General features: G+C 45.0%; 1 protein-coding gene across 1 annotated transcript in view; it reads right to left on the minus strand.

The window, feature by feature from the left end:
* The window catches only part of LOC139048065 (phospholipid-transporting ATPase ABCA3-like), a 134,194-nt gene that overhangs the window by 39,269 nt on the left and 67,761 nt on the right, over positions 1-27,164 (minus strand). Inside the window, exons 16-20 of the mRNA XM_070522459.1 lie at positions 22,831-22,981; positions 20,009-20,202; positions 15,095-15,510; positions 12,116-12,241; positions 3,361-3,531 (exon numbers count right to left, since the gene is read on the minus strand). Of these exons, the coding sequence (XP_070378560.1) occupies positions 3,361-3,531; positions 12,116-12,241; positions 15,095-15,510; positions 20,009-20,202; positions 22,831-22,981 (1,058 nt within the window). The remainder of the gene's footprint in view (positions 1-3,360; positions 3,532-12,115; positions 12,242-15,094; positions 15,511-20,008; positions 20,203-22,830; positions 22,982-27,164) is intronic.

Genomic DNA, 27,164 nt, shown 5'->3' on the forward strand with positions numbered 1-27,164 from the left:
GTTGTGACGCATGGGGCAAACTTAACACCAATACTGCCGTAGCAAAAGTGCGCCCTTAGATTATTAACATTTTCCTCTGTTCTACTTCTGGTTACACTCGCTGCCTTTCTATGCATCCTTTTCTCTCCCTCTCTCCCATCTGTTCATCACCTTAGTAACATTCTGTTTACGGGCTTTCGAATCTTTTCTTTTAAGGCTTTCGGAAATTATAAGGTCACTTGTTTAGTCCACAATATACTAAGCACGGACTTCCGCTTACCGAACCCCACATTTAACTTCCCACGTGCAAACACCACGCAAACAACCAACTTTAACTTAAACCTGCCTTATCACAGTAATGTCAACGGTGAACGATTATTAAAGTTCTTTGGCGCTGTAACTTGGAATATTGTGCCTGTATAAATAAATGTAACCTGAAACTATGACCTTGCATGTAAACGCTTAATCTTGTCTCGTCGATTATAATAACTCTTCCTTCACATATCGATACTTGTCCTTCTAAAGAACGTTCTTACTCATTGAGCAAATGTGTACGCGGTTGAACTGTAGGACGAAGGTACTTAGCGCCTAGCAGTACAAAGTCGGCATTCACACTTTTTTTCTCGCAAAACCCCATGGAGATGGCATGCTTTTTCGCGGTATTTCTGAGTGACCTGTAGCAAAAAACAACTTTTAGCTGGTTTAGGTAGCCGCATTCTAACCTCGCGACTAGGTATGATCATTTTGTTGACAGAAACTACGGAGCTGCAATGGATTATTTCTCCTATCACAACAATGGTGGCCATATGCTGTATGTGCGAATTAAATCGTGCCAGGGTGAGCCGGCGAACGCGGTTCAATCTCGCGTGCGCGAGCCAGGAACGCGGGTTGGAAGCGTGCCCTCTCCTGTCGCGCGCGGGGCAGGGGAGTCGCGCTTAGGAGGAGGGGCGTTCTTCTCCGGCGGCTGCTAAGGTGCCTAGATGTCATTCTTGCCCGCCATTCCGCACGCAGTGGAGACATCCGCGGCATCTGCTACGACGTCGGGCACATGAATGGCGGACACCGTAGCAGACGCCTTTGGCGGACAACGTAAGGCCACGTTGCCGGCGCTCGCGTATCTTGAAAGCGATCTGCGCCGTGGCCAAAATGCGCGCCTGTGCGGGCCTCATCTTCAAAGCGATGTGCGATGTTTGCAGAGTAAGCATGGTGCCGGTAGCTTCGTAAGCGCTATGCTTTCGACGTTTCGTTCGCGTTGAAGCGAGAGATGCACGAAGGTCAATTCGCTTGCTGATGCCGCGATTCCTCGCTCTAGCATTTAGACAAGTGTCCGCACTCGTCGAGCGAGATGTGTTAATCTTTAACTCTTCGCAGGGGACACTGTGCTTATTAATTTAATTAAAACACGTTGGTGGGCAAGTTGGTTTCAATCCATGACAGAATGTGTAAACTGAACTGAACAAGGGTGTAGAAATAAGCAGAAACACAAAGAAGGCGCTGTTTCTGTGTGTTTGTTTCTTTCTGCGTCCTCGTTCAGTCACGATTACATATTCTATCATTGTTAATTTAGTTAGCAAGCGAATGTTTACAAGTATTTACCGCCGGTAAAATCACTATCCTTACTTCGTACAGCTATCTACTAATTATCTATCGCAATCGGTGCATCCCCTTTCGGGAGGAACTGCGAATCCTTATTTTTTGACATAGATAATTTGAATTATCCATTCCCTCAAGAAATCATTTGCTGAATGAAATAGTCGATCGCCAGAGTAAAGGACCTGGCGAGTAAAGATATCTGGGCATTTGTCTAGGTTTAATCTGGAAGCATGTTTGCATACTGTAATAACCGTTTAAGTGTGTGCTTGCTATTGTTTTTACGTGCCAAAGACTCTGACAAAAAGTTAGGCAGCATGTAGCACTGCTGTAACAGGTGAACGCGCAAGCCTGCTGCACACTTGGTAATGCGCCATCTCGCATCACCGCGTTGCTGCTTTCGCAGTTTGTTTTCAACGTTCAGCTGCGGCTTTGCGCGCTCATACAGCGGGGTCGGACATGCAACGACGTTTCAATTCGACTTTACGTGGCCTCCTCTCAGGAGGGGATTGAAATGTATGCTGTCTTGTGTGTTGTGTGGTTGATTTCAATGAATGTGTGGATTGTTCCCTTTACTTTCTGAGCGCTTAGCCTCAGCTTTATGGGGGTGTGAGCCATTGAATTTTTTGCTTGCTTACAAGGGTACGAGCCATTGCTTACGGAGAAATGAGCCATTGAGAAGGTCAAGTATTTTTTTTTTGTACCACTCGACCAGACACAGCGCTTCTGTACGTCGCATGCGTGATTCCAGTGAATATATGCACTGGACACTTCACTTTGCTGAGTGATTGTACCCTCTGCATTAGGATAGGGATAAGCCAGTGCATTGTTTGCTTGCTGAGGGGAGTACGAGTCATTGCTGATAATGATAGTTTTTGTACCAATGAACAGGACGACGCGTTTTTACAAGGACATCGGGGTTACGAGCCGCTTAAGGCTTCCGCCTTAAAACGCGTGAGTTGCCAAAGAATGATGCGACCTGGTTTCTAACCCTGAATCTTAAGAGAATAATTGATTATTTGTGCTGGATGCAAGAGACACGCTTAAGAAAACACTTTTGACCTTCAAACCCGCACACATAAAGCTGCTAAAACAAGGGATAGGCCATCTCGCCTTTTGCAATACTCCTGGCGAGTCAAAATGACACGGAGCTTAACCAGTTGGGAGGAATTTTTGGCACTCATACAAAAAATGCATTCATAGAAAACTCAAGCGCAATATCGAATATAATACAAAGAGCATTTGTGTTGTGCAAATGCACAGTAATAGTACCATACTGTGCATTCGGAGGTCAATGCGCCACCTAGAGAAACGTAATTCAATTAGGGCGAACAGTTAATGTGAACGGGGGGCTTCCTGCTTCAAGCTTCCTGCTTTCTTCTACAAGTCTCAACGAGATAATAACGCAGTAGTGCCAATGGAAGCGTAGAGACTATGTTTGCCAAATCTTTCAAATGATAGAACTTGTTCCCAAGATCTATTTTCCGTTCAGCAACGGCAAATACAATCCATCAGAAGGTATCTTACTGGACGAAACAACTCAGCGCAGCAGGCCAATCGTTAGGCAATCTAAGCCGCCAAATGGGACACGTTTGCAAACTTTGAGCATGGACGGCGTATTGGTATTTGCTGAAGACCAATTTATAGTCACCTCCCTTGTTTAAGTCGAATGTCGCGAGAGTTTGGCCCGCAGGAGAGGCGAGCAGGACGGGTGTTTCAAACTTTTGTAACATGTACAATCAGGGTAGGTTTCAGGAAGCCACTGCATGGCGAGCGAAGGAGTGCACTCACATCGACTGCAGATCCAGGCGATCTGGCTCTTGGACACGACCTTCAGGAATGCCGACATGAAGGCGAAGGAAGGCAGCAGGCGCAGCAAGGGAAGTAGGTTCAGCAGGATGAACCAGATACTCGAGGACGTCGTCAGCAGTTGGGCGGCGATCGATACGCTCGCCGTGAACGCTGCACAGAACCGTTCCTGCTGGTTAGAGAAAATTTTGAGGTAGTGATAAAGCACAGTTGTGGTTAAATTTATTTCAAGTTCATGGCTTGCTCATCTCCGCCCCTGAGTTTTCCGACAGATGTAACGCCTGCATTATCTACGTAGCTGAAGAGGCAGATGCAAGATCTACGTGAAGGATAGTTCTTGTGAAGCGGTTATTAAAATGCTGAACAAATATATGCGATGCGCACACTTGTGGTTACAGTTATATTGTGCAATATCTACTCTCAAGCAATCCTTATGCACCGCAGAGGTTACAGCTTTGCTTAAATACGTTTTTCCATATGTACTTAGTTTGAATTAATTATGTTTCCTATAGTATGAAATAGTTCTTGTACGGTCTTTGTTATCTATTGTGGCAGCCCACACAGTCTAATTAATGTCGTTTATTATACGTAAACACTAGCGATTTAAAGCTACCCGTTTAGAAGAGCGTAGTGTGAGGCCTATCTCTGCTGCGGTATTAGTGCCTGAATCATGTTCACGCTCCGAGGGCAGCTTCCAAATGAACCACGAAAGTCATACTGGCAAGTCCGAAATATCTAAGACAAAAAACGCCGTTTCATGAACATCTAAGAGAAGCCCCATTTGTGCCTCGTGCTATGTGGCCGGTCAAAAGGCGTTCTTTGACATCGCATTCTGGATGCCTAATCTACATCTGTGACGTGTGAAGCAGAAATATACTTTAGATGTCTGCGAGAGCAGCACACATTACAGTTAAAGATGCAGTGTGGTATTATCGGAAGGAAATTTTCGGTTTTAGCTTCGGTTTTGTCGTCACCGCATCGTCACTCTGAGAAATAGAAGAGCGTGCTCCATAAAGTGCTCCTATTCACAAATCAATTATACATGAACAGGTACATCCTAAAAAGAAATTAAGGAACAAATGTTGTGGCTACGTTAGTGCTTTTGCATTAACTTCGAACTTGTTGAAGTTGTGACGGCGTCATCGTTATCGCCAGCACAATTTGGCGCTGGTAGCTGCTGTGTGGCTGCTCGTTCACGTGGGTTTTCTGACATCTTTTGGTGTTACAGCGTTCCGAATCAAGTCTCTTGCGGACCTTTGAAACGAAGGTTGAAAAAGACTTCAACCATGCGCGTGGCAAGGTAAGGGTAAATTGAGTTTACGCTTCGCGTTTAACTGAGTTGGAGGATGAGGCTGCCGCCATCATGATTTCCTCATGGGATTGTCTTGGTGAGTAAATTTGAAAAGTTCGGTGCCAGAACCTATTATTTGGTTCTCTTATTGGCAGATTTCACTTGCTTCGCCTAGATTCGCGTGTGCTTATTGTCGTTGGCTATAGCATCCTGAAGTTGAATTGGAGCAAGCGCCGAGTTCGTAACAGAGCTCGTTTCGAAGATGAAAACTGTCAGTGAGATAACTGTAGAGTAACATTGTTGGGCTTCAGCACCGAGTCCCGCGACCATTTTGCGTGTATTTGCAGGCTTTTCTGCGGCTTTGAAAATCAAGTTATGTAGCACGCAATGAGCAGCAAAAAGCTGTATCGGGAGTTTTTTATACTGCTCCTAAATTTTCGCATTGACACTTTTCATGTAATTGTGATACTTGAGAAGCTGATTAAATGAATAAGATGAATTATGCGGTTACATGGAATGCAATAACTAATCTGAATACCTACAAGCAGCGTTAAACAACATTACCTTGGTTTTATTTAGCTATGCGTAATTTGAATATTTTAAGTTTTGCTCAAGTTACATGTGATACGCTATATATGTCTTGTCAATGCTTTCTAATCAGAGCTTCAGTGAAGGTTGTGCATAAGTTTTGCAATTTCGTGGTTGAAAGTGCAATGAAAGACAGGCTCCGTCATCCTCCTGCAATGTCTTCATCAGCAAAGGCAATAAGGAACATTTCCTGTTTGTAATTTATACAGAAAGCTATTTTAACAGCGTAGCAGTGTGAAAGTATTGCAGGAGTTTGGCATCTGGTGCTTTCGGTGAGTTTTACTGAGTTTTTGGAGCTGTTCAAGCCAGAGCCACAAACACACGACTGTTTCACAGTACACTTGGTGTTGTAGCTTTATAGATCACTAAAGAGAAAATGTCAGCTGTGCTTGTAAGTTGCTCATTTACAACATAATCACAAAAAAAGCTGCCCGCGCCTTGAGAAAACACTTTGCAAAGTAGAAAAGCCGGCAACGCCACTTTAAAGCTACATCACAAGCTCACCATCTATGCACGGATCTTTACGGCCTGCAAAATTTGCCTGACCAGATTTTGTTGGTATATAGATTCAATGTGTTGTAGTAAAAAAAAAAAAAAGACGAAGACTGAACTTAGCAAGGGCGCTATAACGTAAAACTATTCCAAACTTTTCTATTCCAATTCTGCTATCAACCCTCCACGATTGGTCAAAAACTTTTTTCGACCACCCCCACTTCACCTGTCTGTCACGCGACGTCACGAAAACCGCGATACCTCCCCATCTGATATAATGTGTACACACTGATTATGCATGATTTCAAAGAAAAAAGAAATACAGTTATTTCTGATTCGACCCCTTTTCGCCATTAGCCCTCGGCTATTGGTAAAAAGCTTTCGGGCTTCGCCCATTTCACCTGCCTGTCACGCGACGTCACAAAACCACAAGAACTCACCGCGTCAAAGTGACGTGTACGCGATAAAGATGCATTAATATGCCGAACAAAACTGAATTTTCTTCGGAATAGCCGCAGGCTGCCCCGTTCCGAAAGGAATAGAAGATGGCTACCGCCGATCACTCAGATGCTGGCTACTCGCACCTGCCGGAGAGCATGGGTGTATTTGCGTATAATAAAACTTCTTGCGTGGCCGTGTAACATTTTCGAGCACTTTCGGCACGGTTAGCCCCTCATTCTGCGAACTCTTCTTTGCTGAGGGTCCGGTTTAGCGTCATTCTTGAGCTTCCGTTGCATGCCGGAGCGATTTTCGACCAGCCACCGCAAGCTAAGTAAGGGAAAGCCGACCAATCGTAGACGCCGGTACCACCCTCTTCATCCGGTTATCGACGTTCAGTGCAGTGGCTCGGCCCCATCGAATTCCTCTCCGCTTGAGCGTTCTCCTCGCCTCTTGTCAGCCAATTAGATACGACAAGCCGTTCAGTGCAGGCAATGTTATTCGTTTTTCAAGCAAACGAAAGTGACCTCCTATTAACGAGGAGAGCGTTTGATTGGTCTGTTCAGACAACCCTGCGGGTGACCGCCCGGTGCTTGCGTTGGTGGTTACGCAAATTTGACGTCAGAAGATTGGAATAGAAACATATTGGAATAGTTTTACGTTATAGGGCCCCAAGTTTGAGGAAGTTTTAGTGGCCTCCAATTCTGGCAAAAATACGAAAAAATGCCTCGAAATTTGTGGTGTTAACCTATTGTACGTACTGGAGCTGCAGTTTCGGCGCAAAAGTTTGTAATCAACTTCTCACTACGAAACCAACGGTGAGTTACTAGAGTTATCTATCAGATAAAAGTGATTTCCTTTTTTTCTTTTAGTGTCTCTTTAAGCAGTAGCATATAAAAGTTACAGTGGTGAGCTTCTGCTGAGGAGCTTGTGTTGGGAGAAGAAAATCCCCCTTTGTACCCAAGCATTAGATGCCGGTGCCAGAACTCGACAAATCTCGTGTCTACCGTGGCATCTTTCATAACCCTATATGTTGCTGCGTGATATCAAACCCCATCAATCTGCCAATGTCATGGGAAATTTTATGCGTCTGCTTATCTTGGAAACAGAAAAGCCACGTGCTGCATTTTTATGGGAATGGCGCCTAGATTAGCCTGTTATTAAATGCCTAATATTGTTATGCTTGGAACTGTAGGAGTTGAACCAATGCTTTTTTTACTTGGCATTTGCAGCCATGCAGCCGACCACGAGACTAGTTCTCCGAACAACCAGCTCCTTCTATGGCATGAATGAAGAGTTTGGTTCATGTCTTATGCAATTAGGAAACATTGAGAAGAAATTCACCTACAAATAGGTGAAATTGAAGTATCGCTTTATTCGTTTCCAGCTGGCAAGTATGCTGGGTGTCCCAGCTAACACAAAGCATGACAAAGTGAAACTTTGTGGTTGGGTGAGATGACATGTATGTTGTTCGCAACCCCCTAAAAGGCCTCTAGCATTACTGTGGTGTTCTTAATGAGTGAGTGGTAGTGGTTCATGCCGCCATGTGATCGCAAGATCTCTTGGGCCCATTTCTATTGTTTGTGATGCTGTACTAAAGACACGCCTCTGTGGAGCGCAAGCAGGAAGCAGGAAGTGCGAAACATTTAAGCAACAAATACAAACAATACAAAAAGAGGCTGCTTCGAGACACGTATTAGCTAATCAACATTTAACATAATCCAACATTTTAGCTTAAAACCATAAGCACTAATCAAACATCTTAGCATAATTAGATCAAGAGAATCTCTTCAGGGCACAAAGCTTTTCTTTAGGGTGTACTGAGCCCGAATATTTCTTTCTTCCTTAGTTTTTAGTAAATCTATATCTCGTGCATAGTATACATTCAATATAAGTGGCATTAGGTGTCGAACACTTTCTCTATTATAATGTGTGCGAAAGAAGGGCAGTTTCTAATAGCGGCTGGTACCTAAAGGGATCCAACGCTACGGTTTACTTTAAACTTTCTAGGTATAAAATCGTTTCTCAAGTTTCCCGAGTTGAGCGCTCTTATACATTGTTAGTAATTGTGGGTGTACAGTTTGTCCGATATTATTATTTTATGTTAAGAAAGATGGATATGAATGTTCTAGAAATTGGGTTATATCAATAGACCGTAGTGACTTTTTCTGCAATGATGTAAGTTTACGTAGGCTTGCAACCGTCGTGTTTCCCCAAACTGATGCGCGGCAGTACAACTAGGAATTCAACAAAGCCTAGTACTGAGTTCTTTTAACAGTAGCCGCAAGAATGTGGCCATAACGACTTAGCCTACCGGCAGATTTGCCTAATTTAGTAGGTATTTATGTGCTCCATAAAAAGGACTCCAAGTAATTCTACTGATCTTTCAATTGCAATTTGGTTAGGACTTAGGGTTATACACTCAGTTGCTATTTCCGTACATCTCTGCGGACGAAACAGGACAAACTTCGTTTTAGATTCATTTGGGTTAAGACTATTTCTATTCCCTCACACTCATAGTTGCTGAGAAAAGGCCGTATGGTATGCAGGTGAAGAGAAGTTGATACACCCTAAGAAGGTTAGTAGTGCTGCGTGAAACGATGATGATTCCGTAAGCGAGACAATGCTTGAGGGTAGTGAGCTCCATTCAGCAATAGATAAAACCACAGGAGAATTTTCTCAATCGTTAGTTCTGGCAAATATAGGTTTTACTTTATAAACATGGTCTGCGCGAGTCGCGATGTAAACTCGGGAGGAATATGGGCTCGAGCAAAGTCAATGTTGCTGTGGTAAAGACTATGGAAAACGATACCGCGTTAATTTTCTTCACATATCAAGATAAAGGAGACTAAGTGATTTTTTTAAGGCGGACGCACTTTGATAGCGAGAGCATAAAGATACGATAAACCGCGCAGCTTTATTTTGGGCTGATTCGAGTAGATTCGTAAGATTAGAGTGAGGGGGGTGCCAAGTTATGGACGGACATTCTAAAGATGGTCTGATAAGAGAACTGTATCCGTGAAGGTCGGTATCTGTATTCGCAAGGTGTAAGCGCCGTTTAATGAAACCAAGTGTTTTACATGCATCTGTGGTAATGTGTTCAATGTGAGCATTCCAGCTTAAGTTTGAGGTAAACGTAACACTCAATTACTTCATTGAAGGCACTGAGTCAATAGTAATACAGCGTACTACTGGTCAGAGGAAAGTCGAGTAATAGAAGCCAATTTTACGTGTTTAGTTTTCGTGATCTTAATTTTCAATCTGCCATATGTCACACCATTCAGTTAGTGTTGTTAAATCAGATTGCCGCACAGTGACGTCCGCACGGCAGCTTATTTCGTGATGCAAGACGCAGTCATCTGCGAAGAGACGTATTTGTGAAGTAACATTAGTTGCGATGTCATTGATATAAATTGAAAATAGCAGTGGACCAAGGACGGACCCTTGCGGAACTCCCGATTTGACGTGAGTGCGTTTCGAAAAGCCGTTGTTTAATCTGGTTGCTTGGACTTTGTTCGTTAGGAACTCCTCAATCTATCGCGTTGTGTTGTAGTCAAGCTGTAGATAGAATTCTAACTTTCAGTTTTAGTCAATTATGAGCTGCGCGGTCGAAAACTTTAGAAAAATCAGTGAAAATGACGTCTGTACAAACCAATTTGCGCAAAGAAATGTGAATATATGTTACAAGTTCATATAGTTGCGTTTGACGCGAGCGATTTTGACGAAAGTCATGTTGGTTATTGATGACCAGGCTATTTTCTTTAAGATATGGTACAATCGGAGAGTGCAGTATGCGTTCCAGTAATTTGCAACAAACAGACATCAGTAATATACATTTGCAATTATTGCAAGTCTGCTGAGCCCCCAGATTTAAATACCGGTATCACTAATGTAGATTTCCAATCTTCCAGCAGGCATCCCGTGCCTATGGATTGCTGAAATATTAGAGATAACGAAGAGTAGAGCAAGGTTAATTTTAGGAGTTATACCTTGTACCGTCAGGACCTGCGCTGGTTTTATGAGGAAGGCTGTCAATTGCATAAGTTACACAATGTTCCGATATCACGATGGATGAAAAAGGAAATTGAATGGACCGTTGTGCAAGTGTGCGAATGCTATAAGTCGGCAGTTCGTTAGTGAAAACTGCGGAGAAGCATTTACTAAATTTCTGTGCGCTATCTCTTGAGTTACGCACGGCTTCGTTTTGGCAAAGTAGTAAGGGAGCCGTGTGATTTGGATTTGGGTTACCTGTGTTCAAGAACTTTTTTCGGATCAGTTTTTATTATTTTGGGAAGTGTGCAATTAAAATATTGTATTTACCCTCGAGAACTGCAGTTTCTGTACGGCGTGCTATGGCTTCTCATTTTGCGAGTCTTCTGGAGCAACTGTTCGGGCAGTCTTTCTGAGCGCTCTTTCTCTTTCTTGTTTATGCATTTTTTTCGTTTCACGGTTAAATCATGAATCGCTGTGCCTTGAGCTGATGGTTATTTTCGGTATACACACATTTTCAGCTTCTTTGAGTTTACCCGCCCTTGTTGCTTAGTGGCTATGGTGTTAGGCTGCTAAGCATGAAGTCCCGGGATCGAATCGCGGCCACGACGGCCGCATTTCGATGGGGCGAAAACACCCGTGTACTTAGATTTAGGTGCACGTTAAAAAAACCCAGGTGGTCTAAATTTCTGGAGTCCCCCACTACGGCGTGCCTCATAATCAGAAAGGGGTTTTGGCACGTAAAACCCCATAATTTTGAACTTCTTTGAGTTTATCGCGGAACAGGCACCAGTTATCATTTACCGGTATGTTTTGAAAAGTGCTTGCGAAATCGGCTGTAAATGAAGCTAACATACGCATCATTATGCCAATGTTGGCGCGTGCTTAGTTGAGAATGCATATTTTCTCGACTCTGTTCGCCAGGTTTCAATGCAAAGGAACACTGCACCACCCTGTGAACACATATTTGTTCTTGTACATGAGTCGCAGCAAGGTCCGGATGATTTGCTAAACGAATGTCTAGTACCTGGTCACGGGTTGATTCGCGCACGACTTGAGTTAATTGATGAAAGTGCAAGATTTGTAGAAAATGAGGAGATTCAGATCTCTTGCTATATGCCTTCAAGAACGACGTTAACCACTCTATACTTGGTTAGTTAAAGTCACCCTCTAATATCAATAGGCATTTTGGGAACTGGGATATGACCTTTTGTACAGCATCATTGAAAAAAAAAAGGAACAAATTCCAAACGGCTATCTGGTGGACGATTGCATGCACCGATGATACATTGCGCATGTCTAAGGCTTGCAGAGAACCAGACTATTTGCTGGAGAGAGTCGACTATCACTTTATAGACGGTGGATAGTACTTTTTAATGACTATATAACTCCGCCTCCTCGAATGCCTTCCCTGTCCTTTTGAAAGATAAAAAAGTTGGGCCAAGTACATCTTAGCTGTTTGTGATGTCACTGAAAATCCACGTTTACTATATCTATGGTGCGAGAATGTATGAGCGTTTTTAGTGCATCAATATCGTAATAAATGATGCGGAAATTTGTCAAGAGCATCGACACTGCATGTTTGGACGTAACCTCACGCATTTCGGCTGGTTCGCGTTGATTACTGGAAGGTTGGTTCTTTGCAGACACCCGTACAAAATTATTAGTGACTGAGTCATACCGGTAAACGGAGTGTTTGAAATGCAGAGAGGTAAAACGAAGAGAAAAACGTTCGTTTTTTTAACGATTGCGCTTTGGCAATATCTCGCAACTTGCTGCGAGCCAACTGTACCTCCATCTCCAGTGAATGAATGCATATCGAGAGAAAATGCTTAAGCGTGTTGAAATATTTATTGCACCGCAAGACAGCTGATGAAGTACCCTTTTCAAAAGTACTGCATGGCGTCCGCTTTCTACAAGGAAGCGTCGGCGACTTACCACCAAAGAAGCTCGTCAGCAGGACAAGGGCGTAGCCGGTCGTTGGAGTGTTCGCGCCTAGCGCCAGCAGGTAGGCAAATGGCACAGCACACATGCCGTAGATGATCAGGATAAACAGAATGGGTTCTGTGTACGAGTAGAACAGTGGAGTTCCGATGACAAGCCCGAGTGCGGCCTAGTGTGAAGTGCGAAACTACACTAAGTTCTACAGTAAGTCCAGGGAAACCATGGGCGATGCGGCAGATGGAAATTCAAGACGCTGAGCGAAACGAGAAGAAGAAGAAATCGAGAGCCAACGCTTCAACAAGTAGACTTGTCTTTTTCAAGGCGCCTTGAAAGGAGACATGCCCACTTGTTGAAACGATGGTTCGTGATTTCATCTGGTTCTCGCTTTGCTCATACATGTTAAAAAGGCATTTAGGGACATGAATAAATTCGTGTAGTGAAACCAACTTGGCAGAACCTGTCTCACGATGACCGTTGACGGCAATGTGTTTGGCATTGAGTCACTATAGCAACACAACGTATTGCCAGCGGCTGCAGCGGGACTCCTCTTTCGCGCTTCTCCAACAACACGGTGCCATCGAGCCACCGCCACGAAGCCTGCGTGCGACCTTCGAAATGTATCGTGCGCCTGTGCGCGCGAACGCTCAGAAACGCTTCGCTGCTCTCGAGCGTTTTTTTTTTTTGGACATGCTGCTCCATCTCGTGGTGCTCCTGAGAAGTGCGCGCGTGGCCTTCGAGACAACCGTGACTCCACGGTGCCTGCGAGCGCTGATAATTTTTTTTTAGAGAGTTGTAGCCCAGCGGGTTTACAGCCAGCGGAGCGGAGCGGTCTCCACCGTTGCGCCAGCGGAGCGGCTCGCGAAAAAAGAATTTTAGCCCAGCGGATCACCCGCTCGAGCGGGGTAAAGAGCGGGGCGCTCTGCTGCCCCACCTAATGGTTCGAATAGGAGTTACTGAGAAATGAAATTGAATTACGCTTGCTTTTATTATGCAAGAAATGTTGAATAAAGATATATTACATGTTCTCAGTGCATTATTTGTTAATTATGTACTGAGTACTAATGTACGGGTCAGCGCGGCAGTCGCCGTCTTCGATGCAGAGCTGCCGGCGTTCATGTTCGCGGCTGCAGTCTTGCATTTCCCATACACGCCCGCGCGCCCTTAGGCATGCTCGCGCGCTGCGTATACCCTCCGCTGCGGAGTGCTTTCCAGCGGGCGTAAACGCTGCTCCGTAAAACCGCTGGCCGCCTCAGCGTGGTGCGCATGCGCAGTCGCATCTCCGCTCGCCCGCTCCGCTCCGCTGGCCGTAAACCCGCTGGGATAAAACTCTCTAATAGTTCCCTCGCTTGCCGCACAACCAGTGACGCCATTTCAGAGACCCAAGTTGGCAAAGGACTCATTGAAGAGCGGCATGTACCCAGTTAATTCATGGCGCAGCTGGCTAAAGCACTGGCATGAAATACGTTTATTCAAACGCAAGCGATATTGTGGCACAGACTGCTTAAGCATCGCGTTCCTCTCGCGTAGGAACGCTTCTGGCGTGGGTTAGATTCCGCTCTGCAGCGGAGAATGTTGGGCTATCGTTTTTCGACATTGCAGATTGGCACAGTCTCAGTGGCTCGTACCTAGTCACTCAAGTTTACATCAAAGAATTTCATTGAACACCAGCACAGACCGAGTGGCAGATACCCCGTGCTCCTAGTCAGTGTTAAAAAGGTTTCGTTGAACAACGCTGCCAACCTAATTTCCCATCTATAGTACATCACTTCGACATGAAAGAGGTTCATTGAAGAGCGGCACATATGTACATATTGCTACATACTCAGTGACCCAAGTTGGTCCAACGGTCGGTTTCGAACCCTACTCCCTCAGCACGGCCGGTCGATGCGCTACCAATAGAAACCAACATAGTTAGTCCCTGGAAATTCCGTGAAGCACTCCAATAATTAAACACAATAATAATGAATATTTAAAGACTTCTATTCCGTTTATTAGGCAGAGAATTCTTGTTTGCTAGCGAATTAGGTGCGATTTTTAAGGCAGTCCTTGAATTGTAGTGCCAAAATTTTAGCCATTGCACTTCAGTAAGACGTCATCACTGGTAAGTGTCCGCGCGTCTTCTCAACTTATTGTTGTGCTTATTAGTCTTTGGGTACTTCGTTCACCCTTCGAGACCTACCACCCGCCAACAAGCCGACAGACAGATAGCGGCAAATCTGTCTCACTGTCAGACAGACAGGCAGACAGGCACAAACACATAGTTGATCAGTCTAAATGACTGACTGACGGTGATAGCCGGAACGTTCGCAAGGAGCATTCACTTGAAATGAATTCTTAGGGATGAACCAGTTTCGAAGTATTCATTTTGAAAGTTTTCGACGAAACGCATTGGCATTCCAGTTGGTTCTTTGAGAAAACGCTGTTTTATTCAGTGGAGCACAAAACTAACTACTGCACCAATGCATATCGTCGGTCAGTGTGTTGAAATCTCCGAGCTGGTGCATTCTTGAGAATTATTTCCGAGTGCATACGCCTTGCGAACTCACTATGTAGAATTAGCAGATTAAGGCATGTGCCATAATATAATTAATCGCAACGTAATTATAATATTTATGTTAATTATTCAATTAGGCATTTTCATTTCTTAGACGTAGTGGTCACCTCATCGAGTAATTTATATCAAGCGTTGTAATTGTGCTAGCTGCCACAGGCGATTTTTACGTGTTTGCTGCCGCTAAAAAGCACCCTGCATATATTACTTGCCACTCACATACTGGTCGACCATTTGTGTTTTTCATATGGCTGTTCGCTGATGTATCGCACTTCTAGTATGGCCGCTATCGATTTACACGTACACCTTACTTATGAGTTACCAGATCAATGTTTCCACTATAGAAGAACCTCGTTTCCTAAAACGTTTGTATCCCACTATCTGACTAACGTCACTGAAGCGGTATGGCCACCGTTACTCACGAATCATCTCGATGAAGAACGCGCCGAAGAAGAGGAACATGGTAGCGCAGAAGGTGCAGCCAGCCAATGCGTAGACGACGTAGTCGAAGATAAAGTTGCCCAGCCAGTAGATGCGGATGGAGAGGCCCGTGAGTAGCTGCAGCTGGCGGCAGCCGCTTGTGCGGTCCACAACGGGGAATAGGCCGCACGCGGAGGTCATCATGGCCAGGGACATGGCTCCGAACGTGAAGCGCTCCAATTGCCGCTGGATGACCTCGGGCGAGTTCTTGTCGTACTCGACAGACTCCTCCAGGTACCTCTGGGGCCGCACCCGGAGCTTGATTGTCGCCGTGTCGTCGCCCACCGTCCAGCGCAACAGTGACGTGTGAACCAGGTTCAAGGCGATGACAGCGCTGTGGTAGAGTTCACCGCTGTACCTGCGGCCACGTGATCAGTGCTTCTGAGACACAATCGCGTAAATAGCCTCACGCGAAGCAGTGAAGTTCCGTTATCGATTCGGACTCCATTGCAACCTCGAAATAAGTGCTCAACCGTCAACTTCTATTAAATATACTTTCCTCTGTCGACTACCTGGCATAGGTTGTTGTATCGTAGTTCCAATTGATGACGCTCAGACAATTATTTAAGGAAAATATGTATTGCATAAAATAGTTAAAAATTTGAATGCTTTCTCAATTCTATTCAAAAATCTTCAAAGAAACAGAAATAATGCATAAAGCTTCTATTTGAACAGAAATTTTTTGAAGAAACAAAGTTAATGCATTGCGGCCCCATCTGCATCACAAGAAGATCAACGGAATAAAAGCGTTACCGAAATGAGTGCCATGCAGGGCAGCAGCTGCGGTTCATGAAACTGTAAAAGGGATAAGTGCTAACAGGCAAAATGTAAAAAAAAGTGTTACCCTAAGTGTAAAGCACAAAATTTACACAGCAAACGAAAAAACAGCTATGTACAGTGCGACGTAGCACTAGTGGTGCGCTGCCGTACAGCAGAATTTTGCCGAACAGCAAGGTCTTGACTAGCGGTAGGGGGCTTTGGTAAGTCACGTTTTAAAGTTCTGCAAGTCGCAACTTTACGAGGGCCAACAATGCACTATGGCGTAAGCGACAGTGACCTAAGGTTCCAGTGATAATAGTGTATTAGCCTTTCCGTGAAGTATCCCGGAGAGAAGAATACTAGGTCACCTTTGCCTCAGCGGCCACAATGGTGGCATCAGTTCAACCAGAGAGGACACAGAGCTTACTGCTGTGACTGATCTTACAATGCTTATTTGACGGCTTCAAGCTTCGCTTCCTGATTTTGGAAAGTTACAGCGAGGAACACACGAGACTTGAAGAAAGGGACAACACGAACTAACCGGGTCCCTGAGAGCGGCATAAAGTTCCCTCTGATATGACCCGCTATATTCGCGACTATCGTATGCGAACTCAAGCCACACGGGAAAACAGTAGGATATCGTCGGTCAAAATGCGTTACTATTATTTGTTTCAAGAAATGGCCCGCGTAAGGACCGCTGGGAAGCAAACCTACTCTTTACAATATTGAGGGCTTCCGTCAGCTGCATGTAGCTGTGTGGAAATTACCCAAATGTGAATAAAATTCGGCTTTTACCAATGTTTACCACAGAAGTTAGGCGCTGTACATGGAGATATTAAAGTAAAATTTGTGGAATGAACTTCATGTCCTAAAAGGGAACATGTACCGGCGAGAGCTTACTACTGAAAAAAAAAATATTAGCTGAAAGTACAGACCATAGGATGTGCTTTCCCCGTTTGGTGCGAGTTTAAATGGCCAAGGTCGTACTGTAAATCCTGCTCGAATGATATTTGTGTCGAGGTTGCGAGTTCAAGCTTGAAAATCTTGGCTAACTTTATAGGATGATTACATAACTATTACCTTGAACAAAACAACAAGCCTTTATTTCTATTTTGTTGTTAGTTTCACTGACAGGTTAAGAACACACGACCTCTGAGTGGACTCCAACTGTTGCAGCTCTCTTTCAAAGCTACGGGGGAGGGGGAGGCAAGCGTAGATGCCCCCCTGCTTCTATGTAACTGCGGGTACTGCCAATACTGAAGTTCTTACTGGGAAGCATTCGTTCAGCCCAGGTAGTTACAGAAGGTAGGTTCCTGAGTCGCATTAACAAGCGCCTCTTCAATGAGGAATAATTCGTGTTCTATAGTACGATGGAGCATCGGCACATCAGCAAAATCACCCTATACTCTACGCGTTAGTGCACGATCATCTGCTTTACTCGTGCTAACGCCACCTAGCTCATTTCAGACTTCTGGCACGGCTATCACGTGGGAGATCACGTGCAACTCGCCTTTTCTCGGTCGACTATAGACGAGGGAATGAAATGCGCAAGTGATAGTCAATATCACCACTGCCTTTCGCATGCGTTATGTCACACATTATTAAGTTGCCTATAGAAGACACAACGCGGCAGCTCCGATTATTAAGGCGTGGTTCCTAGCGCTCTGAGATGCTGTGTTAAATGGCACCTCCTTCCGGGATCGACTTACGATGTAATGAAACTTGTTCTACCTTTTATATGCCGGCACACGAAAAATCGGTCAATAATGCCGTAGCAGTCACACTGAAGCTGTCGCCATCTCCTTCTTCCTGCTGCTGCTGTCATCCCCACGCAATTACTTAACATTCACAAAGGCATTGGTCTACCTGGGAATGTTTTGCACAGCCCGCAGACGGTGCTAGAGGGCTAGATGCCTGTTGCATGCTTCGCATAACATTGGCTGTCCCGCTGCATACGATTTTTTTTTACAATCTCCTTGATGCAGCCGGATGTCTCTTACCTGACAGTATATGTATTACTTACGAATGTAGAGTTTCATGCAATAATTACTAGGCGGAATTCTTGCGCTAGTGCCTACGGGAGCTGCAATGGGGGCTGCTGTACTTCGTGTCTTTATACATTCGTCAGTTTCAAGAAAGCACAGCGTAATAAATAATTAAATAAACATTAATAAAATTGTCCTACGGCATGATTCGAACACAATACTTCTAGCACAAAAGCCCGATATTGAAACCAATACGTAACGGACGCATGCATCGTCGAGGGACATAAAATGCCCGTACGAATTTATCGCGAGCAAGCCAGTACCTGTAGGCGCTTGGCGCGTTTCGATATGGCCACTTTGACGAGATGAACCTTTCTAATTAGGGGCGATCGCGTGTGTTCGCAGCGTCTTCTGACCTTAGAAAAGTACAGGTTGCTCTGAAATTTACAATTATGAAGGCATATAGAGCACAACAAACAAAGCCAGAAGGATGTCTTCATCCACAAGCCCGAAGATCAGACAATTCCACGTAAATCCCATCATTCCCGTAGTGGCTGAACCCATCGCAGCGCCTGAGTTCCCTCTAGTAATTATTGTAGAAAACTCTTTGCTTGGGAACAAACCAACGACGTGGACGACAAGGTGTTAAGCGCCTGTTGCGTCGTGCGAACACGTGCTGCGCGATATTCACGCGAGCGCTTTATACCCGAGTGCGTATCAGTGGCCGTGATGAACTGCCAGGAACATGTGCTCCATACCCCATTCATTTGTTCATTTCTATTTTTTTTTTACTTCTTGCGCAGTCTCACAGAACACTCCCGTGTATAACGTGTTTCCTGACCGTTCCCTTTTATTGTGATAACAATTAGGTGGACACTCCAGGCGAATTTCCACGGTCGTCATCGCCGTCGGTGTCGCCGTGATGTTCTGCATAAAGTCCAAGTGCAATAACATCGCGACCGGGAGCTGTGTGCTGGAGGTGCGAGGGAAAGCTTTGGCGAGCGAGTCAAGAGGTCTTCATGCGGCGGCGTCTTCTCGCGCGCGCAAGGAAGGAAGGGGGCGGCACGCTTCCGGTCTTTTCAAGCGCGTAAGGGCGAACGCGGGGCGATGAGCGCAGAAGCGGGGGAGGCAGGCCAGTGGCGCAGCACCTCTTCTACTCCGGCTGCGACGGCTGGGCGGGGCCGCGCGTCCCAACTTGGAGTTTATTAGCGGTGGGGTCGAAGGCTAGGTGGGCCGGAGACAGGTGTGGGTATCGCATACGCTGTTCTCGCTCGCGCTTAGTTCGCATTGAAGCGAGAGGCGGCACGAAGGGCCATTCACTCGCTGCTGCTGCGGCCCTCGGTCGCGCCGGCGTTACGACAGAGATTGCCCACGGCCATCGAGTGAGACGTGGTCCCGTTTGCCTGGGCGCACGTGAGGACGTGCGTATTAATTTAGTAATCAAATGTTTACAGCAGTTTATGCAGTTGATAAAATTTCCAAATTTATTTCGCGCAGATGTCTAGTAATTTGTTGACGCCATCAATGCTTCGCCTTTCGGACGAAACTGTGACATTCTTTCACTGCCCTGTAACGCAGCGTTCTGGGCGCGTCGATATGAGGTGAGGCTTATGAGGCTTATGGCGCACGCAAAGGCAAGAACACAGAAAGACGTGGTACACACAGGCGCCGACTTACAACAACGTTTATTTCGAGCAAGAGAACCACATATATAGTCAACATCATCAACGCTGGTGCGTACCCCCTCTTTCTGTGTCCTCGTCTCTTCGAGTTATATCAGCTTAATCTTTTCACTGTCATTGCATGTCTCCTCCATGTTCGTTGATTTCGAAATATAAAACGTTCTGCAAGAAGTGGCGAATGCCAAAACAATAAGGTATTTCTTTAGCGAAAGGGGCGCTTGGCCGCCACATTCGCTACACAGATCGAGGCACAGCGGGCAAGTTCCTTTACGTAATACAAGACGTCGTGTTTGTCTTGCGTCGTGCTATCGTGTGTCGCACTGTCCGTATGTTCCCTGCGTAGTTTCCAGGTCAATGCGACTTCCCCGCAGGTGCTGTCGCAGTGTACCTCGACCATCTATACCGTGCCATCGACGGCGCCACAGCGTACCATGCGATCGCCAGCCTGCCTTCGTAACCCTTGGACACCCCCAGTTGGGCGGCACCCTCGTTCGACTCTTGGCGCACGGCCGACTTTTTGCCGACGAGGAAGAAACTCGCGCCCGCCGCGTACTTCAAGTACTCCTGCAGGTCGCGGGCACCGACTTCCAGGAGGTAGTCTGTGACGTCACGAACCCGTGTGATCTGAAAGGTGCAACCAGCGAGGACGAATCTCTTAAAGTGTGCAAAGAAAAAAAAAACTACAGGTATTTTGATATTTACTTTTGGTCAACCGTTTCCGACCCCTAAACAGAGAACCTTTATGGTCAAGAGTTGGAGGAGCGCGCAAGAGATGCAGCGTTAGGAGGAGACAAAGAGCACAACACGTCGGGACATTGGCAAAGTTTCATTTCGAGAGCCTGTAGCTGAGCTCCGCAATGTCGTGCTCCAAACCACGCAACGCTCACCACTTATCCTTAAGGGGAAGCTTTAGCTCGGCGGCGCCTATCCAATTACATGAAAAAGGAGAAATTGTTTTCCTCGGCAAATCACTGCACCAAATTCGGTCAGATTTGTTACATTTGAAAGAAAAAAGTTAGGATCCAGTGAATGTAAAAAGCGAATTTTTAATTTGGGCAGTGAACGTTTGAATAAGCATTGTTCAACCTTGGTAAGTCCGAAAAAGTAGAACGAAGGTTACAAATACGAAACTGTACCAAAAGCAGGTGTCGCAGTTCTGTAAACTTCGCCTGTAAGAACATTCAAAGCGCACAGATGTGACACATTATTTGCTGTGACACACATAGTTTGCTTATAAAGAGGTTGTATAAGTCCTACCCATACATTAGTGGTGCACCTAAAAGCCACGTAAAATACATAAATTTACTCCGCGTTAGAAGTACTATTACATGCAATTTACGTAACTGCCATATCATGTTTCATTGCTGAATTACAGAGGCGCAAGCTGAAATATTTATTTTCAGAAAATCTGCAATTTTCAGCAATACTTAGCAGCGGACGGCCTAAAATAAAAAAATGCTCTGCCCGTAGTGATTACACCCTAGATTACTTTTTTTAAACGCTACAGACCTCACTGAATGTAGTGCAGTGGCTGGCGAGAAAAACGATTTTTACTTTCTCATGCATTTCGATAAGAGGCCCTTGTCAGAAATGTTCCGTTCCTTTGTGGCGTATTTCCAAGGCGTGCACGTGTGCCAGTGCTGACTCGAATCCCGCAGCATACGTCAAGCTGTTAACATTTTATTTCATCTCGGTAGAAAAGGATCAACAGACAGTGATAGCCTTTGGTTAAGGACAGTCAGTTCGCCGCACCAACTAATGGATTTACTCCATAGGGAGGCCCTGCGAGCAGTTATCCTAATAACCACTTATGTCGAAAGGCGGGGCGGACGAAAAAAAAAAAATACGCTATGTCGTGCCTGTTATTTATCCACCTATTTACCGGTTCGTTTCTGGTGGCTGTTCCCATGGCGGTACGTGCCCTTGTTAGCATGTTTAGTTTCTTTTTCAAAGCTTTGTTTCAGCTTGCAGCACAGTATGCAGCACAAACTGGGGATAAGAGAGAAAAAGCAGTCTACGACCGCTGGACAACGCTCTCGAACACATTTAACGACATTGACAGTTGTGACAGGAAAAAAAAAGAAGAAAAAGTTGCGCAATATTAAAGTACAATACGTGTAGGGCAATGAAATATCTCGGACATTCGTTTTACAAGTGTTACGTAGATCTTTATATAGTGATATAGGGAGCATCAAATGCAATCATAACATGTAGTGAATACTCGCAAATTCAATACATAGTTCGAAAAATATATGAATTAAAGTGAAACACAGTAAAATTATAATATTAAAAGAAAAGTCAAATGCTCTAGAAAATAAGATCAGCAAGAACTAAGTCACGAATGAGTCTCGAATCGCACAACATGATATATAGCATAAATTTTCTTACAATTCAATAATGTTTAGGAATTTAGGCAATATACACGCCAACGTTATCAAACCATTGTTATACATCGAGTTAATGTATAGGTATGTCGTTTTCTAGCTTCATATGGCGCAATATGCGGATGAGTTTTACTATGCGTTTAAGGAAGAGATCATTTCATCTTCTATAAAAACAGGCAAACCTGCATTCGAGCTATTTATCTACACCAACAATTTTATATTTTAGGCGTAGGGAAAGTGCTGGGGCATCATATCAAGTATCACCAATTATCAGGAGCAATTTTTTTTTCTGAGAAACAAATAATTTTTGATCATTGGAAACAGTGCTATTACCCCAGACTAGAAAGCAGTAGTTTAGGTTTAAGTAAAAGATTGATTGACTTCATCTGACTGTTACGTTCACTTACATTTCTGTCATTGCAAAGTTTTTCTCGTTACGTAAATATTTCAAAGCTACTCGTTCAGCGGATCCAGGTCACCAAGGCCAAATAGTGGTTGGAAAATTAAAAGCTGTCCCATGCAGCCGTGTAAATTGGCTAATCGTAGGGTGGAAATGAGGTAAGGGGGCTTAATTGCAGCTTCAAGAGTTATTCGAACATAACTAAACTCCAGGAGTTCTAATACTAATGGCCATTGTTCAGCAACTTCTCCAGCACCAACTAGAGAATCGCATTGCCACACATGGAACCAACACATGGAAGCACACGTACGAACTCTCCGTTAATTGCAATGTCATAGCAGAATTCGTTCGAAGTGGTTCTTATAAGTGGCACCATGTGTATGGCGTAAAATATTTCCCTCACAGAGAAGTACAGCTCCTGTTCGCGACGAAATTATACAAAGACTTGGTCACAATAAGAACCCTTACGGGGACGCCCTTTTGCTCGATGAACTGACGGTAGTAGTGAGAAACTAGCACGGAGTCATCGTCGGCCGTCATTAAAGCGCTGACGCTGAAATTGTACATCGCGTTCAGGTCGTACGGGTACACGTCCCTCACGGAGAGTACTGCCGGTCCCCTGCAAAATGGTAAGACCGACAAAGGAATTCCGAGTACAGTTCAATAAGAAATAATACAAAATCTGAGTCAACGTGCTTACCACCCACTACGAGAGAGTGACAATAAATTTAACACAACATGAAACTAAAACAATTAAATCATTAGGCAATATTACACACGAGTTTTTAACGTCTGGCAGCCCTTTGAAGTTTGTGCGAACTGACAGTTCCGAAGCCAAGACACTGAAAGTGACACCCCCTTTTTGATGCCTCTAAACTACATGACACTTTCACTAAAAAGATCGATCTTCAACAGCCCGCAACTTTTTTTATGTGCAACCCTGCAGCAGCGATGGTTGTACCAGACCTAATCTGAAGGATCACGCAATAAGTATTCTGATATATCATTAAATTGAATTTAAAAAAAATAAAATATGGGATTTTACGTGACAAAACCACTTTCTGATTATGAGGCACGCCGTAGTGGGGGACTCCGGAAATTTCGACCACCTGGAGTTCTTTAACGTGCACCTAATTCTAAGTACACGGGTGTTTTCACATTTCGCCCCCATCGAAATGCGGCCGCCGTGGGCGGGATCCGATCCCGCGCCCTCGTGCTCAGCAGTCTAACACCATAGCCACTGAGCAGCCACGGCGGGTCCCGCAGGAGTTGTACGCCTCATTGAACCTACAGTGGTGCCCTATTTGATCAGTCAAGGTTGACAAATCTGAGCTCAGTTATACCGCACGGATGGCACTCGGCTAGAGAACCTGGTATTTATGACTTGCACATGTGTCGCCATACCTAATTGAGGATGTATATAATTTTTTTAGGAGGGTTCCCGTACTGTCATAAAATAAAAGAAAAGACATTAAAAAGAAAGAAAAAAGGAAAAAAAGGAACATGAGAGGTGGTTTGAACTCATGACCCTTGGATGTTGCCCGGAAAGATAGCTCAGTCGGTTGGTTCGTCAGGCCCCAGGTTACTTTCAAGCGCCATAGCTCCTGCTCCGAGCCTCATACTTACGTGGAAAGGGACTGGCGTTGTCCGCGACAGTCGATTGGTTGGAAGTGGTTCGAAGGCATAATTTTTGGGGAAAATGGGGGGGGGGAAGATAAGGGGGGAAATATGCGCTCACCGAGAGGGTATCGTCAGCACGAGACCACCACCAGGCACCTTACTGAGATGTGGGGAGCTTCGCGGCCAGAACGAAGCCTCCCTTCTCCGCCGGCCAAGAGGGGAAAACGCGCTTTCCGATCGCTCGAGGTTGCGCGGACAGAGTAGTATAGCTCTAGCGTCTAGGAAAAGCTTAAACAGGTGCGATGGCGGCACGCATAGCGTGGGAAGCTAGCCGCCAGAATAGCTATCTCAAGGACTGCTGTTGACGAGGGCGAAATACCTTCGGGTTAAATATAATAACCCTAATAGGACTACTTTCGAAAGAACAAAACAAAGAAAAGAAAGGAAACGGCCCAGAAGGATATACTACGAGAGCTATGACTGATAATTTTCTACATATATATATGTATTCATCTCATCTATGGGATCGCATGCGCGCGTTGTTGCTTTGTCTCTGCGTGTAGTAGTGAAGAGAGCCAGTTTAAGGGCGGAGAAATGAAGGAAAGGAAAGCAAAATTGCAGCGCCGTGGTTTTAAAGCACACCCGTGGTAGAGAAACGGAAGGCGATATAAGCGTGCGTGGCTATGATACGCACACGATAGCACAGCAATCAGCACTCGAATATAATTAAAACCCTAATAATAATTGTAAATATTCATCTCATCTATGGGATCTAATGCGCGCGTTGTTGCTTTGTCTCTGCGTGTAGTAGTGAAGAGCCAGTTTAAGGGCGGAGAAATGAAGGAAAAGAAAGCAAAATTGCAGCGCCGTGGTTTTAAAGCACACCCGTGGTAGAGAAACGGAAGGCCATATAAGCATGCGTGGCTATGATACGCACAAGGCAAACTGCCTTAAAATATTTAGACTTGAGGGAAAGCTTCGTTAACAAACGATAGCACAGCAATCAGCATTCGAATATAATTATAACCCTAATAATAATTGTAAATATTCATCTCATCTATGGGCTCTAATGCGCGCGCTGTTGCTTTGTCTCTGCGTGTAGTAGTTAAGAGAGCCAGTTTAAAGGCGGAGAAGAATGAAGGAAAGGAAAGTCTCTGAAGTAAAATTGCAGCGCCGTGGTTTTAAAGCGCAGCCGTGGTAGAGAAACGGAAGGCGATATAAGCGTGCGTGGCCATGATACGCACACGAGAAACTGCCCTAAAATATTTAGACTTGAGGAGAAAGCTTCGGTAACAAACTATAACACGGCAATCACCACTCGAATACGACGAGAGAAATTATTGAGACATGTAAAATTCCCTTGAAGTGAATATGGTCTGCGAGACAAATGCTTGTAAGTATTGAACCTCTTAAAAGACGAGGGGGAAATATGCGCTCACCGAGAGGGCATCGTCAGCACGAGACCACCACCAGGCACCTTACTGAGATGTGGGGAGCTTCGCGGCCGGAACGAAGCCTCCCTTCTCCGCCGGCCAAGAGGGGAAAACGCGCTTTCCGATCGCTCAAGGTTGCGCGGACATAGTAGTATAGCTCTAGCGCCTAGGAAAAGCTTAAACAGGTGCGAGGGCGGCACGCATAGCGTGGGAAGCTAGCCGCCAGAATAGCTATCTCAAGGACTGCTGCTGACGAGGGCGAAATGCCTTCGTGTAATTATAATAACCCTAATAGGACTACTTTCGAAAGAACAAAAAAAGAAAAGAAAGGAAACGGCCCAGAAGGCTATACTACGAGAGCTATGACTGATAATTTTCTATATATATATATATATGTATTCATCTCATCTATAGGATCGCATGCGCGCGTTGTTGCTTTGTCTCTGCGTGTAGTAGTGAAGAGAGCCAGTTTAAGGGCGGAGAAATGAAGGAAAGGAAAGCAAAATTGCAGCGCCGTGGTTTTAAAGCACACCCGTGGTAGAGAGACGGAAGGCGATATAAGCGTGCGTGGCTATGATACGCACACGATAGCACAGCAATCAGCACTCGAATATAATTAAAACCCTAATAATATATGTATATATTCATCTCATCTATGGGATCTAATGCGCGCGTTGTTGCTTTGTCTCTGCGTGTAGTAGTGAAGGGAGCCAGTTTTAGTGCGGAGAAATGAAGGAAAGGAAAGTAAAATTGCAGCGCCGTGGTTTTAAAGCACACCCGTGGTAGAGAAACGGAAGGCGATATAAGCGTGCGTGGCTATGATACGCACAAGGCGAACTGCCTTAAAATATTTAGACTTGAGGGAAAGCTTCGTTAACAAACGATAGCACAGCAATCAGACACCACATTTGCATTTTCAAGACAATGTCCTTCTTGGTGAGTTACTGCCATTTTTTCGTATCGGGTATATTGTTTCAACATCTTATCGAGACTCTTTCTTGAGCCGATCCCGGAGATAGTGCCCTATATTTAGGTGCCATGGGGGGCCGCTGAGTGTTGACCACTGTGTATGTGCGCTGCTCTTCAGCGAAACCACTTGGGCGTCAACTTGATTGTGTGTCACAGGGTATGTGCAAGTCGGACCAGTGGGCACGTGATGAATCATGATAATAACAATAATGACCGATATGATGATGATAATTATAACGATGATTATCATTATGGTGATGATAATTAAAATAAGTGGACATAAAAAATCACCGATGGTTACCATGCTCCCTACTGTGAAATTTGCACGCAGCTTTATAGGTGTTTTCATTCCGCGGGTCAGTAATTTAACGCCATAGTGCTAACGGGCCCCTACTGCAGGAAATTCGGCAGTGGCGTCCGACGTGCAACGCTGACCATCGCGTGAGCAAACATGATGCCGAACCACGCATACCAAACCACGCGGGCCCTCCGTGTAGAGCAGAGGCGTTACTGAACTAATTGAATTTCTCAAAGTGAAATGCGCCAGCGAAATCTCGTGAATAACGAGTACACACATCCCACAGACATGATATAGTGTGGGATTGTAATTTAAATGCACGAGAAAACATAATTCTGTTACGCGGAAACTCAAACAGAAACGCCTGTTCCAGCGTTTCTGCCATTCATATAGCGTGGCGTGCCCTGTTCATTGCAACAATATCCAGTTGATGCTTGTCTCTGCGCGCGACCCACGCAAGCGGCCTCGTTTCAGTCAGAAGG

The sequence above is a fragment of the Dermacentor albipictus genome, chromosome 7 (assembly GCF_038994185.2).
Source record: "Dermacentor albipictus isolate Rhodes 1998 colony chromosome 7, USDA_Dalb.pri_finalv2, whole genome shotgun sequence".
NCBI classification, from domain to species: domain Eukaryota; kingdom Metazoa; phylum Arthropoda; class Arachnida; order Ixodida; family Ixodidae; genus Dermacentor; species Dermacentor albipictus.